A 15,681-nucleotide genomic window follows, 5' to 3' on the forward strand; every position below is an offset into this window, starting at 1 on the left:
ATGAAAAGAATTGAAAGGTAGGGGTATGAACTCACTTGTTTGGTTTGAAGAGAGAGAGGCTTGAGTTGAGCAGAGCTTCGACCGCGGAAAGCTGCGCCTTCGGGCTCTTCGGGGATCTCGGTAGCGTAGATATTTCGTCGGGGGCTCGGGTACGGAAACCGAGGGTGTCGGGATGGTCTCTGGAGCTCTAGGGTGTGTGAAAGTGAGAGAGGATATGAGAGATATGTGTCAAGACCCGTAGCTCAAACCCTCTATTTATAGGGCTGGAGGATCGCGTACGCGGGGCGTACCACCGGAGTATGCTGGGCGTACGCGTTACGCGGGGCGTACTTCGGTTACGCGAGGCGTAAAAATGCGTCACGGCTTACGACTCCGGTCTAGCTAGCGTAGAGCACTCGAGCCGATGGGACTTGACATTGGGTCTAGTACGCTGGGCGTGATCTTGGATTACGCTGGGCGTAATCCAGTCTCCCATCTTCTAAATTCCGTAACTTTCGCGTATGGGCTCCGTTTTTCGCGTTCTTTATATCTACGCGTAGGTGAGATTATGCTCTACAACTTTCATTTAGACTCCGTCGGCTAGTTTTGACTTTATTTTTAATGATATATTTTTAATAGGCCGGGACTGCTAAAGTCCGTTAAAAATTCATAGTTTCTTTATTCGACGTTGGTTTTCGTTTGTCTTTTTATAATTTTACTCCTATCGTGGAGGCCTTCAACTTTCGTTTAGGTGGCGATAGCTAAATAACACCCGATCTTCAATTCGAGTTTTTAGCCCTCTACTACTGCTACGAAACTTAGGAAATTCGTAACTTCTTCATACGAAGTCCATTTTGGGCGATCTTTTTATGTATGTTTACAGTTTAACGAACTCTACAACTTTTGTTTAGATACTTAAGGCTAAAATGCATTTTATTGAAATTTCACTTTTTACGTTAAATAGCATTTTAACGGTGTGTCGTAAATATACGAGTGGTTATAATTTCTTCAATATAACCCGGTTTTGAACGTTCTTTAAGTTTTTGGAAACCTTGGCACGATATCTAATATTTGATGCATCCCAATTTAGATATTTGAACACTTTATTTTTGAGGTTAATTTCGTTGTATTTGTCTTTTGAGTGTTACACTGCTTTTGGAAAATATAGGATTGTCACATCATCCCCCCGTTAGGGGAATTTCGTCCCGATATTTAATCTAAGATAGAGTTTACAGGTTAGGGAAAAGATGCGGGTACTTTTGTTTCATCTGATCCTCGCGTTCCCAGGTGTATTCAGGTCCTCGCTTGGCGTTCCAGCGGACCTTTACAATAGGTATGCGACTTTGTTTAGTCATTTTTATTTCCCGATCCATGATCTCTACTGGCTCTTCTACGAATTGGAGATTTTCATTTATTGCAATTTCGTCTAGAGGGATGACAAGGGTCTCATCGGACTAGCACTTTTTTAGGTTTGATACGTGAAAGGTAGGGTGTACGTTGTGGAGCTCCTGAGGTAATCGAAGTTTGTACGCCACTGGACTGATCCTGGCAAGGATCTCGAATGGTCCGATGTATCTTGGGTTTAGTTTCCCACGTTTTCCGAAGCGTATTAAACCTTTCCAGGACGAGACTTTTAGTAGGACTCGATCTCCAACCTGGAATTCTAAGGGTTTCCGTCTTTTATCCGCGTAACTCTTTTGTCTGTCCCTTGATGCTTTTAGACGTTCTCGGATCTGAACAATCTTTTCCGTAGTTTCCCTTATGAATTCTGGTCCAGTGAGCGTGTTGTCTGTTGCTCGTCCTTTTGCTAGTTGTGTGTCCCCCACTTCGGCCCAACACAGAGGCGACCTGCATTTGCGGCCATAGAGGGCTTCGAACGGGGCAACTTTGATACTGGTGTGGTAGCTATTGTTGTACGAGAACGTCGCCTCCATAACCACTACCAAGACCACTATTACCTATGTTGCTTTGATACTGGTGTGGTAGCTATTGGTGTGGGGCAGCTTTGAACGGGGCAGCTTTGCGGCCCAACACAACCACTATTACCTATGTTGCCACTGCAGCAACCACCAACGCCGCCTCCATAACCACTACCAAGACCACCACCAACACCTATGTCACCATTGTCACCTCCACAGTTGCCACCGCCACAACTACGAACAACACCTCCATGACCACTACCACCGCCACAAACCCTAACACCACCACCACCATCACGACCACCGTCATTGTTGTCGGCACCAACACCATCATCATCTATGTCGTTTCCGCCACTATCACCACTTTCACAAACACCACCACCACCCTTCCGACCACCACCACACCTCCACCTTCATCACTAGTACAAACGTCACCTCAACTATTGCCACCACCTCCGCCACATTCGAAACCACCCCTACCACTATCACTACCGCCACTAACACCACCGCCACTAAATACATAAAAAATACGTTTATACATTATATAGAAACTAGATGTAAGACCCATGTATTACATGAGTTAATTAAACAAATAAATATAAAGACTTAAATATTTAAGAACTTTGGATTTATATGAAAAATAAGAAAAATAATGAATTATTAATATTGATTTTTTTATCTGTTAAATTTAAATAAATAAACAAAGTAAACTAATGGGCTTTAATTTGAGAATTTTGAAATAAAAAGATAAATCTATTAATGAAATTGATATTAATTTATTACTATATTTATTGTAATTATAAAATTAAAGTATTATGTGAAATTTATTAAAATAGAAAAACCTATAAAATGATATGTGGAATAAAAATTAATTCAAAATAACCATAAAATGACATTTGACAAATTGAATGTGAGTGTGACATGTGACAAAAAAACCTTTATTTATTAGAGTAAATTTTGACGAAATCTGCAGAAAAATCTCATTATTTTGTAAACGTTAACAATTTGGTCCCATGACCTACTGAACAAGTAAAAAATGGTTAAGTTGAATAAATTTGCCGGTTTCTTTAGCTTTTTCTATTGAAAAAAATTAAATAGTCGGGACCTTTCCGTTAAAAAAATAAAATTTAAGAATTTATTAATTTTCTTTCGGAATATTAAGAATTTTCTATAAATTTCCGTAAAGCAACGTATAACTTTTAGTATTATTTGTTGAATTATTACTTTGGATATTACTAACACTTCGAACCTGAAATACATCATTAATGGCCGAATTATTTATATATCGAACATGAAATACATCAGTATACTATATCCTAAAATTAGTTTATTAAAAGAGAAATAAATGTTAATGCCGGGTCAAATTGACCCACATGGAGTTGGACCCACACTTGTTTTTAAATGATATCCAAACCTGTCTCTCGTTTCTCCGATTATAGCGTATAGCATGTACACCTGCATACTGTACCTCAATACTTATCAAGTAAAAATCTATATTAAATTATATTTTATTTAATTTTATGCAATCTAAATGACTAAACATAAGATATTTTCCTTATAAATAAGTCTCAAGCATTTGCATTGAAAGGACGTACAAGCGGAAAGCTTCTCTCTTCCTTCTCCTCTTCAGTCTTCACTCTCATCAGGATCATGGATCCCTACAAGGTACAACTCTCGAATGCCGCTTTGTACAACTCTTTCATGCATACAATGATGATGTTTGGAATGATGGGATATATTGTTTTTGATCTTTATTTCGAAAAAGTTTCACAAACCTACTTTGTTAAAAAAATCTTTTCATATCACTCAGTTTTGAACGATCATCGTATTCTTATTGCATGTGATAGTATACACCACATTTATTTTTATTTTTCTCTTTGGATCATATGATTTTTATAATTTTATTATATATAGTATATACAAAAATGTTGATGTTTGTATGTGCTACAGTATATATATATATATATATATATATATATATATATATATATATATATATATATATATATATATATATACTCAGTTTAGATATATGAGTGCAAGTGTATGAATCGAGTCAGAGCTTAAGCTCATATATATAAGTCTAGAGAACCGGACCTATTTGAACTGGATCAAGGTTTGCTCAAGCATTTGAAGGTCAGTTTCTTTTATGTGATCACGAGATGTGTTCCGGTTTAAGTAATAAGATCTATTTTTATAGAAATACTTGGACCTTGGTATACTTGTTATTTAATTGACGTTCATAGTATTTGCTTTTATAAAGATAGACATACATATATATATAAAACTTACAGAATAATATTTTTATCACTCTTACAGTCACATACAATATCACGCTATTAGTTATGTTTGATTTGATGTAGTATGTGCGGTGTGCCATCATTTCAATAATAAATGTTTGCTTGTTGTTTAAAGTACTTTTAATAATAATTTCAATTTTGAAAAAATAATATTGACTATTATTGTGGGAAAATTTAATGACTAAATTAAATTTACAAAACTAGTTTATAAATATAAATTTAAAACTGAAAATACTAAAAGTAGTTTGTTTTCTCAACAAATATAGAATTTAGTAAGATCGGATGGTCTTGAAATCCAAACATCATGACGTGTACAAGATCTTATACAATTTGATGCATTTTATTCTTCTCCTCTTAGTACAAACAAAATATTAGAAAATATGTAATTATATTTCATGTGTTCTTCTCTTATTTTAATACACGAGCAACAAATTTATTAATCTCATACTTAAATCTGTATAATTTATTACGATAACAATTATTTCTTTTGTGTTAGAAAAATAACATGTAATTAAATATAGAACTTAACAAATAAGTTTAAAGATTTATTGAATATCCAATACTTTTGATTAAAACAAATGAATATAGGTTATTAGGGTTGTTCATCGGTTTGAGTTGTGGTTGCGTGAATGAATAATTACTTTGTGGGAATTAGGGGTTATGATTTCATATTTTAATTGTATTTTTTCATTATAATGTTAATAAACTTTTCTTTATATTTAAAATATACAAATAAACGTATTGATAAATTTATATGAATTGGAATATTGGATAATAATTGAATGGGTCAATCAAATGATAATTGGATGAATCCAGTTACATGAATCCAAGAATAATAATTGAATCAAATAGGTTCGGTTTCTCTTGGATCTGGATTATCATCTAACAATCGATCCAATTTATATAATAAATATTTTTAACCGATCTAATAAAATCACAAATAAATATCTACTGTTTGCCAATCATTTTTAACTGAACCGGATCAATTAATTTCTATGCATCTTAGCTTATCACAAAGTCAAAATTAGACAGACCATCAAAAAACACAAATCGTTTTGAAAAAGATTTTGGTCTAAAAATATATATCGTACTCTAATACGAAGCTTACTACATAATATAGTATGCTTTTTTATTATTATTATTATTATTATTATTATTATTATTAAAAGACTTTAGATCAGCGATATCAGATGTGTAGAAAGATTATCAATTTACTAATTTATATAAAATAAATATTTTCAAGCATTTAACATTATAAAATCACCCCTTTTTATTATCTACATAGAAATTTTCATTTACTTTAAAATAATTGATGATATGTTATATATGTAACATTTACATAAAATAAAAATAATAATAAATCTAATGATATTAATAATTAAAATTTGTTATTTGATAAAACAATATAACCTTATATTTTAACTTTTCACCTTTAATGGTTGTACAAACTACAAAGTAAAAACCATATATTTTTTTAGGACATGAAATAATATTTATATTTTAATTTAAAATTGAAATATATTATTAAAAACATATGAAAAATTCTGTCAGTCTGTCACCTTTACAGAACACCTCCCGTCTCCTGCAGAACTGTTGCTACCGGCGGCCACCGTGTGAATATCTTATGCTTGTTTAATCTTGACACCGATCTTAACTTTTTTTTTCTTCTTGCAATCGATGAAATCATTTAGCGTCAGATGTTATGTATAGTTGGATTTGTAATTCTGTTTTCTTGTTCTCAACGACATCAGAAGTGTATACTCTGAGTAAATTTCGTATGATTTATCGTGTAAAATCAACTCTATAATAAACCAAGGAGCTGAATCTATCGTCCGATTGTGCAGGAATCGAAACTCATCCTCCCTCCCCCTGATGTAATTACGGATAAACTGTTATCTTTTTAATCGAAATGGATCAGTGACATTTTCGTTCACTAATTCTTCGATTTGTTGTCTTGTTGCAGCAACGCCCTTCAAGTGCTTACAATTCCCCATTCTGGACAACAAACGCCGGTTTACCAGTCTACAACAACACCGCATCACTGACTGTTGGAAACAGAGGTCCGATTCTCCTTGAAGATTATCATCTGATCGAAAAACTTGCGAATTTCACTCGTGAAAGGATCCCAGAACGTATAGTCCATGCAAGAGGTGCTAGTGCAAAGGGTTTCTTCGAGGTCACACATGACATCACTCATCTCACCTGCGCTGATTTCCTCCGTGCTCCCGGAGTTCAAACTCCGACGATTGTTCGTTTCTCTACTGTCATCCATGAACGTGGAAGCCCTGAAACCATCAGAGACCCCCGAGGTTTTGCAACCAAGTTTTACACCAGAGAGGTAATTAAGCTTTGATAAATAGTGAATACGAATATGATTATGTTGAATTGTTGATTGAAAACTTTTTGAACTTTCAGGGTAACTTTGATATTGTGGGAAACAACTTCCCTGTGTTCTTCACTCGTGATGCAATGGCATTCCCAGATGTGATCCATGCATTTAAGCCAAACCCTAAATCACATATCCAAGAAGACTGGAGAATTCTCGACTTTCTCTCACACCATCCAGAAAGTTTGAACACGATGACATTCTGGCTGGATGATGTTGGGATTCCAACTGATTACAGACACATGGAAGGGTCAAGTGTTAACACTTTAACTCTAGTTAACAAAGAGGGGAAAACACACTATGTGAAGTTCACATGGAAACCCACGTGTGGGGTTAAGTGCTTAATGGATGAAGAAGCGATCAAGATCGGAGGAGCTAATCACAGCCATGCAACACAAGATCTTTACGACTCCATTGCAGCTGGGAATTTCCCGGAATGGAAGCTTTTTCTGCAAGTTATTGACCCGGATCATGAAGACAGGCTTGACTTTGACCCACTTGATGGAACGATGGTATGGCCGGAAGATGTGGTACCTTTGCAGCCGGTTGGGCGTATGGTTTTGAACAAGAACATTGATAACTTCTTTGCTGAGAATGAACAATTGGCGTTCAATCCCGGACTTGTTGTCCCCGGAATCTACTATTCCGATGATAAGATGCTTCAAGGGAGAATCTTTGCGTATTCCGATACTCAAAGGCATCGTCTTGGACCGAATTATCTTCAACTTCCGGTCAACGCCCCCAAATGTGCTCATCATAACAATCATTATGATGGAAATATGAACTTCATGCATAGAGATGAAGAGGTGGGTTATCTTTTCATTTTGTTATCTTTAATTAGTTCATAAAAATTTGTGGGTTTCATTATAAGAAAAAGATATAACCAAAATCAAAACTTTCTAAAATACATGCGATGGATTTCTTCCAGGTTGATTACTTCCCTTCGAGGTATGATCGTGTTCAACATGCTCAGAAATACCCGATCAATTCTGCTAGGGTTACTGGAACCCGTGAAAGGGTTAGTTTCTTGTTTCCTTGGTTTCTTCTATGACTCAGTTTTATCAAATACGAGCATTAGAAAGAAAAAACACAAAAGTAAATAACTATGGTTTCTTTTCGATGCAGACTGTGATCCCAAAATTTAACGATTTCAAGCAGCCAGGAGAGAGATACAGATCCTGGGAACCTGACAGGTAGTTATTAATTATTATTATATCTCATTTGTTTTTTCTATAATTGTTTCAAGATTCCATCAATTTTATAAACTGTTAATTTTATTTATAGGCAAGAACGATTCATTCACCGAATGGTTAAGATGTTGTCCGACCCACGGGTCACCCATGAGCTCCGCAGCATTTGGATCTCTTACTGGACCCAGGTATGTTCTAATATTCATGTAACAATGTCCCCCTTTTTAATCTTGTTTGGTTGTAATTTTAATTTTTGGGTGATTTTTTTGCAGGCTGACCAGTCTTTGGGCCAGAAGATAGCCTCAAGGCTCAGTGTGCGGCCCAGTTATTGAACATAAACGTTTTGGGACGATTGTTTGAGTGTGGTCAACGGGTCAATGTCAAGGTCAAGGTCTGTCTCTTAAGTTTGTTGCACAAATGGTGTCAATGTTGTTGTGTACTATCTTTTTATTATGTAATATTTTCGTGTACTTTAAGGAGCCTGGAACTTAGAATAAGAGCACACTTCGATGTGCTGAGTTACTGTGTTTCAGGTTCGGGTCTGTAAAGCGAAAGCCTATATACTTTATGGGTCACGTGTTATGTAATATGTAAGTTGTTACTTTTACATGTAATCTTGTTCTTTTGCAATCTATTTGATACTTGGAGTTGGATTGTAAATGTGGTGGGTTGATTTTCTTCTTTATGTTTGACACATCACACATGGAATTGATTGGGCTTACATTTTATCCAAATGAAAAGCCGAATAGCAACTCTGATGGGCTTTCATTTAGATAAAATATTAAATGTGACTGTTGTACTACGTAATTTTTAAACCGGATTTTCCAAAACAAAATGATGATTTTATACCATGTCATAACTCATAATGAATGGTTGTGTATGAAATGTTAAATATTGCCCTACTTGGCTTGATGTTATACGGTGGAAGTTGGAAGCTGCTATTCAATTATCTGTCTTTTACACTAGCCTCAACCTCAACATGGCATTTTGATCACGAAGGTTTAGTTCCATGTGATTCATTCATGGTCAACTCCTTGATCATATGGTATGAAATAGCTCTTGACAAATTATCAATTCACTTGTTATACCATTTTTTTTAATAACTAATTTGATTTTTGGGGTTTTCTTGGGCCGACATATGGCACAAGATGCTTTAACCCCTTTTGTTTGCGTGCAGAGCCTGACAACACAACATTTCACTTATGAAGTTTGATATTGTTATGCGAAAGGCCTTGAAGATAATCTCAAATCAGGTAATACAGTGTCATTTCGATTTTCTTAAAATATATATTTGTTCATTGACTTTAAATGTCAAAAATCTTAATCAAATTAGACTTTTGTGACATTTTTTTTACTAAATACAAAGAAATAAATCAACAAACATATAGTCTACGTGATATATTATTAGCGTATTTAAATTCATTACAGCATACCAACCTATTTTGACTATGTTAGATGTCATTAGATAGTGACTACAATTTTAAGACGTGAGCCACTTATAGTGTCCGGCTTAAACGCACTATTATTTATTTATTTATTGGATTTTGGGAGGCTTAAACGCACTATTATTTATTTATTTATTGGATTTTGGGAGCACTAAACAAATAGAAAAAAGTAAAAATATAATCAAAATCTTCCACATGAAATACAAAGTAAACATGTTATAAATATCAACTATAATAAAAATACACAAATTTACGTGGAAACTTGTAGTAAAATACCACAAGATACCGACTCGACTAATTGAATCCAAAATTAGAGATGTGATATTAAAAAAGTAATACCATAAAACACGATGTTGTGAATGCTAAACGTCTTTCGACAAAATAATCGTCTAGCCATTAAAATACCTTACAATATCAAATATACAAAAATGTCTTACGATATTAAATGCTTGAACAAGCCGAACAATTTTTAAATTTATTCAACGTTTACTTACCAAAAGGCTTCTAGTCCAGCGGTATCCGGTATTGCTCTCATTTTTTGAGGTTGAGATCAACGTTTAGTTAAACTCTTTCTTACTGATATTAAAGAAGTCTTAAATATATATGAAGGGTGAATGAATGATCAGTACAAAAGTAAATATATACGATAATTTGAAAACCAAAACGAAGAAAAAGCTCGAAACTCTAAATGAGTTTCTTCGACAAATGATTGATAGGATATCAATATCTTAAAACTCCCATTACCAAAAGCCTATAAAAATACGTAGTAACTTCCAAACATTTTGGATCATATGAAGGTGGTTGAAGATGTGCTTGATCCCATACATGCAACAACAATAATTGGAAGGGCAATGGGTAGTATCTCCAAAGGAGTTCAACCCAAGATGAAATCATACACATTATGGATGATGTCAAATATCCAGATCTTTTATTTAGGGGTGTTTGGGATTGCATTTTAAAATTGCTTATTTGCTTATTGGCTTTTTCAAAAGCTAACAAGTAAAAAAAAGTGTTTGACAAACTCAAAAACACTTTTTAGAATAGCTTTTCCATAAGTTTCAAAAAACACTTTTTAATAAGCATGTAAAAAGTGACTTTTTGAAACTGTTTATAGCTTTTCAACCAAAATAATTTCAAAAAACATTTTTTAAACCAAACATTACTTATTGACTTATTGACTTTTTTACTATAAAAGCTTACCCAAATACTTTTTTATAAAACTCCTTTTATCATCGCTATAAGCAAATAAACACTTCTATCTAAAAGCACTTTTAGAGTTCAAAAAACACTCCCAAATACCCCCTAAGTCTGTTGCTTCCAAAAACATTTAGTACATCATGATAGTCGGCTTGAACGAGTAATGCTCTCATCTTGTCTTGTAAAGATGAAGGTTAATTCAACCATTGACACTTTTGATTAAAATGACATTTTGCAATGGTTGTTGGATTTAATAGGGGTTATTATGGATCAAATGGTTTTCTTCAACAAATGAGTTATAAGATATCAATATCTCAAAACTCCTATTACCAAAAGCCTTTAGAAGTACGTAGTACCTTCCATACATTTTGGATCATTTGTAGGTAGTTAAACACGCGTTTAATCCATACATGCATTGTTTGAAGGACAAAGGCCAGTAACTCCAAAAGATTTTAACCCAAGATGAAGTTATACACATTGTTTCATTAAAATGACATTCTGCAATGGTTGTTAGATTTAACAGGGTTTATTTAGTCTCTTCGACGAGGCATTCCCACAAATATTTATTCAACGAGATGGAATAATCTAGTCTCGATTAAGTTGAATATATTCATGTGGAGGGTATTTATAAATCGTATTCTAACATGTGCTAGTTTAGATGACCAAGGAATACACTTGGGTTCTACTCTTTTTCCGCTTTGTGAAAAGGTCACATAGACTGTCCCACATTTGTTTTCTATGTGCTTCGTTATTCTAGACATTTGGGTTCTTGTTGTGCGGTGGTGGAATTTGGTTGCCCTTTTTAATGCTATGGTGGTTGATTAGATAAAATAGGCAGATATCATGAAGCTTAATTTGGTGCATCACATAATGTTATGATGTGGTTATCATCACCTCTTTTTTGGGTTGTATGGAAGTTTCGTAAGTCCTTGCTCTTTGGAACCGGTAGACCTTATAAAGTTAATATTTTTGATGATATAGTACCGCAATCATTTTTATGGACTTGTAATAAGTGAAAGAACTATATCATGAGTTGAGTTGGTTTATTGCACAACCCCTCATTAGTATTTTACGGCCTTGCACTTTGTTCTTTTCTCACTAGCACCTTGTTAGTGTTTTATAAAATATTCTATGGTTCCAAAAAAGCTAAGACAATATTTATAAACCTCTAACAAAAATCCTAAAATCTCTAAGTAACCAAATATATGTAAATGTTAGCTTTGGATAATAACTTAGGATGGAAGTAATCGGATAACTCTAATGTGGGAGAATTCGATTTACATATAAAAACAAAACTGGTGGAACCAAAATCGTACCTCACCCGATAAAACTCCTAATTCATTAAAGGAAAGAAAAATAAAAGACAATAAAAGAAAAGAAAGAAATGAATTGATCTTCCTTTCCTTTCTCTCCGATCACTTCCGATTTGGGAGGACAATTGGTAGAAAAAATTAACATGAATCTTCCATTCCTTTATCTTTTCTTCTTTCCAATAATAAATAACTCAAGAGCAATGATTTTTCCAAATCTTCCCGCTTCCTTTCCTTTCTCTCATGTAATTAAGTTTTGGAGCGGATCGTTAGAAATTTGTAACATAACAGCTTCAAAGTTTGTAATTTTGTTCTTGAATCTAGGCTTAAATGTCCACGCCCTCTTATAGTGTCCACAAGAACACCACCATATCACAAGGAAGTGAAAAAGGCTTTTTCTTTTGTGAAGAAAGAACGATGATAATCACTAAAATTACCAAAATAGGAGGGGTCGATATAGTAGAATGACCTATTTTTCAAATCTATCACAAAATAACCATCTAGCAAAAAAGATATTCACAACGTTCTTTTATTTTGTGAATTACATTTGAGGCCATTTCAACAATTCTTGGCCAATTTTTCTTAATTAGGTTTCGCATAGCCTTTTGCACAATCGTTGTCTATCATGAATTTCCATGGAAATTAAACAAGTCCTTAAGCCTTGATATCTTCCATCTTGAAACATTATTTCTTTCAATCTTAAATAAATTCACAGTATCGGGAAGTTAGAGTACTTATTGGGTGTGAGATGAAGTCAATTGGTGTTTGCGTATACGATGTAAGGACTATTGAAACGCCTTTTAGATTTGTGATCCGGTATATATAACCCATATCAGAGTGTGCATGTATTTCCTTGCTCTTGTTCTATCAAGGGGCAAAACATCATTACTGTCATGGAGGAGGGTCAAATCCTATCTCAGCCTTAAATATTGCATCAAAGTGGATTATGTGATTAAATATTGCATCAAAGTGGATGACTTATGCATAATATGCTACACAAGATCATTAAATAAAAAAATTGTATTAATAAAAAATCATGCAAGAAACACTATACTCTTATGATATCCCATGTAGTGGTCTCATTATGATTATCTTCAATACACAAGTTCACCAACTTGTATCCATATGCAAACTATATTACTATATATCAACCGTATGGGTTCCTATGTATATGAACTTCAACTCAAGTCTAAATTAATATTTGATCGAAAAGGTTTTCAAGAATTAGATGCTTGAGGTCTATTATAATGTTTGTAATATACAGAGTATAATAATGAAATATAGTAATCAAACAATATTTTTATCAAATAACATCATAACTCAGAGAAAGTACAATCATTATAATGATTGGCATTTGGATATACTAGTAACAATTATAATCACTGCACATGTTATGTTCAGAATCTAAGCTAAATATATACTGTATATATAAAAATCGATCAACATTTGTTCAGAGGTTTAACCAAATTATCAAGCTAAACATCCACAAAGGGTGAATGAACTTCTGTATTTTAGATTTTTAGGCAACAAGTACTTTGGTCTTAAACATACTTTTTTAATAAATGTAATGTTACTAGCATTTAACTAAGCTAAATATGAAGAAAAGCGATTAACAATTTTTACCATATTTGGAAGGTTGGTGTATTTGCATATATTGTTGATGGGGCTTTTATAATTATCTTAACCACATCAAGTATATTTCTTATCCCAGTAGTTGAGAAATATAAAACAAAAAGATATATATCTTTTATATCATATCATGTTCATATAATATACAATTAACTTATAGAAACATACCTGTTATAAATGGAAAAAACCTCAACCTTTTGGTGTGAAAACATGACAACAAGGTTATAAGTGGAAAAAACCTCAACCTTTTAAACTCTTGGCCTGACTGGTATATTTAAAGTTTTGATTTCTAAAATAAACATTTTTAGTGGTTTTTAAAAATTATACAACCTACAAATACAAACAAAAAAAGAGTTGTCATGGGAATAAAAAGGAAATTGAAAGATCCAGAAATTAATAATTTTTGTGGCCAAATTAAAACAAAAGAAACCTTATCAAAAGGCATCTATATGTGTTCACACCTAACAGAGTGGATATGGAGTTGATGAGCACACGTATCAAAGCATTCATGAACACGTGTCATTTTATAAGAGGTCCATGTCATCAACCTGACACGAGTGGTTCTTTTTTAATTTAGATAAGCTCCAAAAGTTGGGATAAGGAAATAGAGGTATGGCGTTCTAATTTATTAATATTTTCCAAAAGACCTCTAAGTTATAGATAGTTTCATAAAACACCCTAATAACAATATGTATTCAATAAAACCCTTCAATCTAAATCACAATTCACGTGTCTAATTATATTGGGTTCTAGTGACTTACCTTTTTTCTTATATGAGAATAAATAAAAATAAAATGCAGGTGATTATTCTGTTATATAAAGTTCAGTTAGTGAATTTGAAAATGAACATGTCTATTGCTTGAAGTATGACCATTTGAGTGTGTTTATGAAAACTAACACAAACTTTGGGGCACTTTATGCAACTTGTTTATATTTTTAAATAGTTTCATAAACTCTAATATTTTATTTATGGCTTTATAGCACTCCTACTCTCCTCGGTTTTTTCACCTCTACACAAATTATAAGATCATGGGACCCACACTAGCATAAAAAACCGGTTTCCCTTACATGAGATTTTGTGTATAAAGTATCAGTCAAAATATCGTGTTTCTTTTCCATCATGTCTTCATATGTGATCTTAAAAAGATTAGTGGATTAACCCAATTGTAAAAAGTGAATTTGCCTTGTTTTGGCTATTGGATCGGGTTTTGACAAGTTTTAGACTCCCGCATTGCTTTATCTTTCTGATTTTAAAAAATAAAAATAATTATATAAACTTTTTTTTTTTTAACAAATTTTAAAATCCGGCATTGCTTTATCTTTTTTGATTTAAAGAAAAATAATTAAAATAACTGTAAAACTTTTACAAACACGATCACCTTAAAGAACGATACATATCATCACAAATTCATGATTATCACATCTGCTGCCCTACTTTGTGTTTGGATTTCTTAATTGTTTCTATGTTAACTCGATGTGCTAGTTTGTGTTAGAAAACTGAGGTAAACCGATTGCTTGAATTCTCTGAAAGTCGTGATGTACTTTCAGATTGAAATATTTCGATGACACAATTGAAAAGTCAACCGAATAAAACTCGGAGAATGAAGAATGTTATGAACTTCTCGTTTACCATAAAAAATGATAAAAAACGAGATACAACTCCTTATGTCTGGAAACTGCAAAAACTGCCACAAGGCAGTTTCAAACCTGTCACAAATCTATCATAAAAAACTAGGTCCAAGATAAGGGTAAAAAACAGGTCCACATGGGTTTTGCTCCTTGGACCCCACAAGGGGTTGCCATCCCCTTGGACCTCGTTACCAATGACATTGCTCCCGGACCCCGTTGGTTCATGAGTTTTGCCTCTAAATAGCAATATACTTTCAATCGAGACAAATTTAAACAAATGTACAATCTATACCATCCTAAATTGTTTAATATTTATCAAGGTAACAATGATCAAAACAAGTTAATCTTATTAAACTTAAATAACATTGATGACACAAATCACCAACAATTCTCTCTCAATAAGACTACTAATTCTTACTGTTCATATAGTATGATATGAATATACCACATCAATTCGTTATGTATGGATGATGAGATTTCATTGATACAGAGCTAATTCCAATAGATTTATTGGAGGGTCCCATTGGCGTGCATCTAGTAGGAATTGAACCTACGAATTCGTCAATTATGAGTTGGGTGCTTTAACCATTCAACCACGTTCTTTGATTGCTCATATTGTTGGACATATGCACATAAAATACATATAACACAACTATATATAACACAACTATTTGTGATTGTTCTACTTTATAAAAGA

The 15,681-nt window shown here is 33.4% G+C and overlaps 2 protein-coding genes and 1 long non-coding RNA gene across 5 annotated transcripts; 1 reads left to right on the forward strand and 2 right to left on the reverse strand.

Moving 5' to 3' along the window:
- Window positions 1-1,933: 1,933 nt before the first annotated feature.
- Window positions 1,934-2,466, reverse strand: LOC128127685 (uncharacterized). The gene is made up of 2 exons (XM_052766350.1): window positions 2,438-2,466; window positions 1,934-2,309 (listed from the first exon to the last, which is right to left on the reverse strand). Exons 1-2 carry the CDS (start codon window positions 2,464-2,466, stop codon window positions 1,934-1,936), a joined length of 405 nt encoding a protein of 134 aa, XP_052622310.1.
- Window positions 2,467-3,330: 864 nt separating this feature from the next.
- LOC111878431 (catalase) lies at window positions 3,331-8,434 on the forward strand. 3 transcript variants are annotated; one of them, XM_023874932.1, is made up of 9 exons: window positions 3,331-3,381; window positions 3,465-3,563; window positions 6,043-6,072; window positions 6,162-6,536; window positions 6,614-7,390; window positions 7,513-7,602; window positions 7,710-7,777; window positions 7,869-7,962; window positions 8,047-8,434. In XM_023874932.1, exons 1-9 carry the CDS (start codon window positions 3,346-3,348, stop codon window positions 8,104-8,106), a joined length of 1,629 nt encoding a protein of 542 aa, XP_023730700.1. In that variant the 5' UTR covers window positions 3,331-3,345; the 3' UTR covers window positions 8,107-8,434. The 3 variants fall into 3 exon arrangements, with proteins under 3 accessions (XP_023730700.1, XP_023730701.1, XP_023730702.1); XM_023874933.1 differs by lacking the exon at window positions 6,043-6,072; XM_023874934.3 differs by lacking the exons at window positions 3,331-3,381; window positions 6,043-6,072 and having other exon boundaries at window positions 3,446-3,563.
- LOC111878433 (uncharacterized) lies at window positions 7,041-14,610 on the reverse strand. Its single transcript, XR_002845729.3, has 2 exons — window positions 13,524-14,610; window positions 7,041-12,718 (listed from the first exon to the last, which is right to left on the reverse strand). It is a non-coding gene; the product is annotated as an uncharacterized LOC111878433 (long non-coding RNA).
- Window positions 14,611-15,681: the final 1,071 nt, after the last annotated feature.

This window comes from Lactuca sativa, chromosome 8 (genome assembly GCF_002870075.4).
Source record: "Lactuca sativa cultivar Salinas chromosome 8, Lsat_Salinas_v11, whole genome shotgun sequence".
Taxonomy (NCBI): domain Eukaryota; kingdom Viridiplantae; phylum Streptophyta; class Magnoliopsida; order Asterales; family Asteraceae; genus Lactuca; species Lactuca sativa.